The following is a 3397-nucleotide window of genomic DNA, read 5'->3' as shown; positions in this document are numbered from 1 at the left end:
TGCGCATGGGTTTTCTCTAGTTGTGGCGAGCAGGGGCTACTCTTCGTTGCGGGGCACGGGCTTAGTTGCTCCGCGGCCTGTGGGACCTTCCCGGACCAGGGCTCGAACCCGTGTCTCCTGCATTGGCAGGCGGATTCTTAACCACTGCGCCACCAGGGAAGCCCCAGGGTTCACTCTTGCTGTTGTAATTCTATGGGTTTGGACAAATGTATAATGACATGTATCCATCATTATGGTGGCAAACAGTATTTTCACTGTCCTAAAAATACTCTGGGCTCTGCCTTTTTTTTCATCCCTCTCCCCAACCCCAACCCCTGGCAACCGCTAATCTTTTTATTGTCTCCATAGTTTTGCCAATGGCTTGTTTTTGTTTTTTTAATTTAGCAATATATCCTGGACAACTTCCCTGTCACTAAATATAGGTGCACATCATTGTTTATCAATAGCTCCATAGTATTCTGTAGTACGAATGTACCATGGTTTATTTAAACATTCTCCTAGTGATGAACGTTTATGTTGTCTCTAATTTATGTTTTTCTGCAGAACCCAACTCTCCCGGCACTGAACTGTTCTGTTGAAAATGCCCATCCGACTGTTTCTTACTACGCTCGTCCTCAAGTGGCATCCTATAATACCTACTACCATAGCCCTCCTCACCTGCCACCTTATTCTGCTTATGACTTTCAGGTATGTTTTGAGAGAAAAAGAACTCTCCATTACCCTTGCTCTCGCTCATGCTGTCTTGTTCTCTCCCTAATTATGGACCCTTCCTAATATATATGACGGAGCCAGGCTCTTTATCCCTGATGGCCTTTAGCAGCCTGTGGGTACCAGTGACTAGCTTAAGGACTGCATAGGCAGGCAATGATGGGAGAGATGGGGGGTGGTGGGAAAGACACAAGAGGAGAAGAAGCAGAATGAGGGAAGAAAAGGGGAGAGGAGATAGGATCCAGGTGTCCCAAGTTGCCTTGACCTACACCGAGGTACTCATGAGTATGTCACCACGGACCCCTGTCCAACAGTGGCCTTTTTCATTTCTCTGCCACTGGGAGAGGGCTGCCTAGTCTTGCTCCTTAGCACAAGGGCATTCTGAGCCACCCAAGGGTTTGAATCAAATCTGTAATGAGGAAGAAGTCCCTTCTTTTTCTCCAGACTTCCTAACTGGGACTCTACAGAGAAAATATTTTTTATAACACCCTCCTCCCCGTTTTTGCCTTGTTATCACGTGGGTCAGAAATAAGTGTTACCCAATTTGCTCTTTCCCATTTTCCTTTTGAGCTAAGACTAAGCACAGAAGAACAGAACCCAAAAGGCACTTAATTAAAAGGAATTCATTGTCTGCAGAGCGCTGAACTAGACACTTCAGGAAAACAAACGAAACAGTCTTTTAGGCGTTTACAGTGACCCTAAACCCTGGACCACAGAAGGATGGGATTACACTCGAATCTGGTTAATTCAAAATTTGGGGACCAAGGAAATGCCTTTGAAAGGAGGGAAGCTCATAATTTACTTCTATTGACCAAGAGCCCTGAATGCTCCAAGGGGACATAAAAGCATGACTGTTTGGGGGTGGTCCCAATTAACCAGCCAGTTTAGAAAAACAGAGCCCTTGGGCAACCTAATTTCCACTTCAGATTAACAAAATAATTGAAACTGAAAAAAACCCTATTTAGCTGAATAAAGTGTACTTTGGTTTGGTTTACATACCGTACGGGGAGGTCTAGGACTCTATATGGCAATAAGAATACGTATGTATAGTGTGAAGATGGATTTGTTTGCTGTCATAAAATACAGCACCAGCACAAGGAGGCATCCATTAAAGCTTGGGAAAAGATGTTAGAACTTGTTTTAAAGCCTACTGTATTCACAGGTAGACAACTCAGGGAACTTGTGCCCCAAAGAGGTAATATAGACCGGAAAACACAAATATGTTCTAAAAGGGCATAGATAATTGCAGTAGTGACAGAGGCAAAGGAGTCCTTGAAAAGAATGCAGGGATGTTGAACCTAGCACAGGGGGGTCACCATTCTTTGGGGAAGCCCATAATAAAAAGTCATCCTGGGACAGAGGGGCCATGCATGGCTCCCAAGAGGCTGCTTCCATTTTTTTATATCGAAGTAAATTATATTGACTATATTGATTTTAGGACTTCTCACTTTATCACGAACCCCTGAAGTAGTAACAATAACCTCCTTGGTGATGGCTGCTGCAAACTCTAAGATAGGAAGCCCCTGTTTAGGGGATGGAGCCACCTCTCTGTCCATCATTCCTCATTCAAACACTACCCCAGGCATGAAAACAAGATTGCCAATGCCAGTGGTGGCCCAGGCTGTTGGTTTCAGTTCAGTCAATGTTGACTCTGTGTTCCCATGTGCCAGGAACTGTGCCAGGAGCTATGGATGTAGAGATTGAATGAGACATAGGCCCTGCATTAAGAGACCAGTCTAGGGACCTGAAGGGGACTGGTCAGGGGACAGCAGTGGGGACAAAACAGTAAGTAGACTATTACCCAGAGTGCTATGGAAACCCAGACACAGGGTACCTAACTCAGAGAAGGGATCCAAATCTAGCCACCTAACCCAAACCTACACCGTGGGTTCAAAGCAGGCACTTCAGGGATTTGTGCAAGCCTCTGCTTTTTAATGACAGCTCCTATTCAATGAGCACCTACTATGTACCAAGCATTGTGCTAAGTGCTTTACAGATATCATCTCATTTTTGTTGTTTGAGGGAAATACTCTTGTCATTGCCATTTTTAAGTACCTTTTTTTTTAATTTTTTTTTTTTGCGGTACGTGGGCCTCTCACTGTTGTGGCCTCTCCCGTTGCGGAGCACAGGCTCCGGACGCGCAGGCTCAGCGGCCATGGCTCACGGGCCCAGCCGCTCCGCGGCACGTGGGATCTTCCCGGACCGGGGCACGAACCCGTGTCCCCTGCATTGGCAGGCGGACTCTCAACCACTGCGCCACCAGGGAAGCCCTTGTCATTGCCATTTTTAAGTTGAGATGACTGAGTCATGGAGGAAGTAAGTAACCTCTCCACAGTCACAGAGATGGTCAGTGGAGGACAAGAATATGTATCCAGGTCTGTCTGATGCCAGAGATTGGCTTGAGGGATTCTTTGGAGAAGCTGTAAGTCTGAGTATAGCATTGATCTTTTCCCCAGTTAATTTTAGGATATATACACATTCTACTGGTTTAAATTATGGGCTTCCTAATCATGACTCAGAAAGGGTCTCTTTTTTTTTTTTTTTTTTTTTTGTGGTATGCGGGCCTCCCTCTATCGCGGCCTCTCCCATTGCGGGGCACAGGCTCCGGACGCGCAGGCTCAGCGGCCATGGCTCACGGGCCCAGCCGCTCCGCGGCATGTGGGATCCTCCCAGACTGGGGCGCGAACCC

The 3397-nt window shown here is 46.5% G+C and overlaps 1 protein-coding gene across 5 annotated transcripts in view; it reads left to right on the top strand.

The window, feature by feature from the left end:
* The window catches only part of TMEM255A (transmembrane protein 255A), a 47992-nt gene that overhangs the window by 37463 nt on the left and 7132 nt on the right, over positions 1-3397 (top strand). For 4 of the 5 annotated variants that reach the window (XM_007116068.2, XM_007116067.3, XM_028482364.1 and 1 more), the window contains one exon: positions 544-687. In XM_007116068.2, the coding sequence (XP_007116130.1) occupies positions 544-687 (144 nt within the window). Of the gene's footprint in view, positions 1-543; positions 688-2378; positions 2494-3397 lie in introns of all 5 variants that reach the window. The other variant, XR_003677824.2, reaches the window with a different exon arrangement.

The sequence above is a fragment of the Physeter macrocephalus genome, chromosome 21, assembly GCF_002837175.3.
Source record: "Physeter macrocephalus isolate SW-GA chromosome 21, ASM283717v5, whole genome shotgun sequence".
NCBI lineage: Eukaryota > Metazoa > Chordata > Mammalia > Artiodactyla > Physeteridae > Physeter > Physeter macrocephalus.
This window is presented reverse-complemented; position numbering and strand designations above follow the sequence as displayed.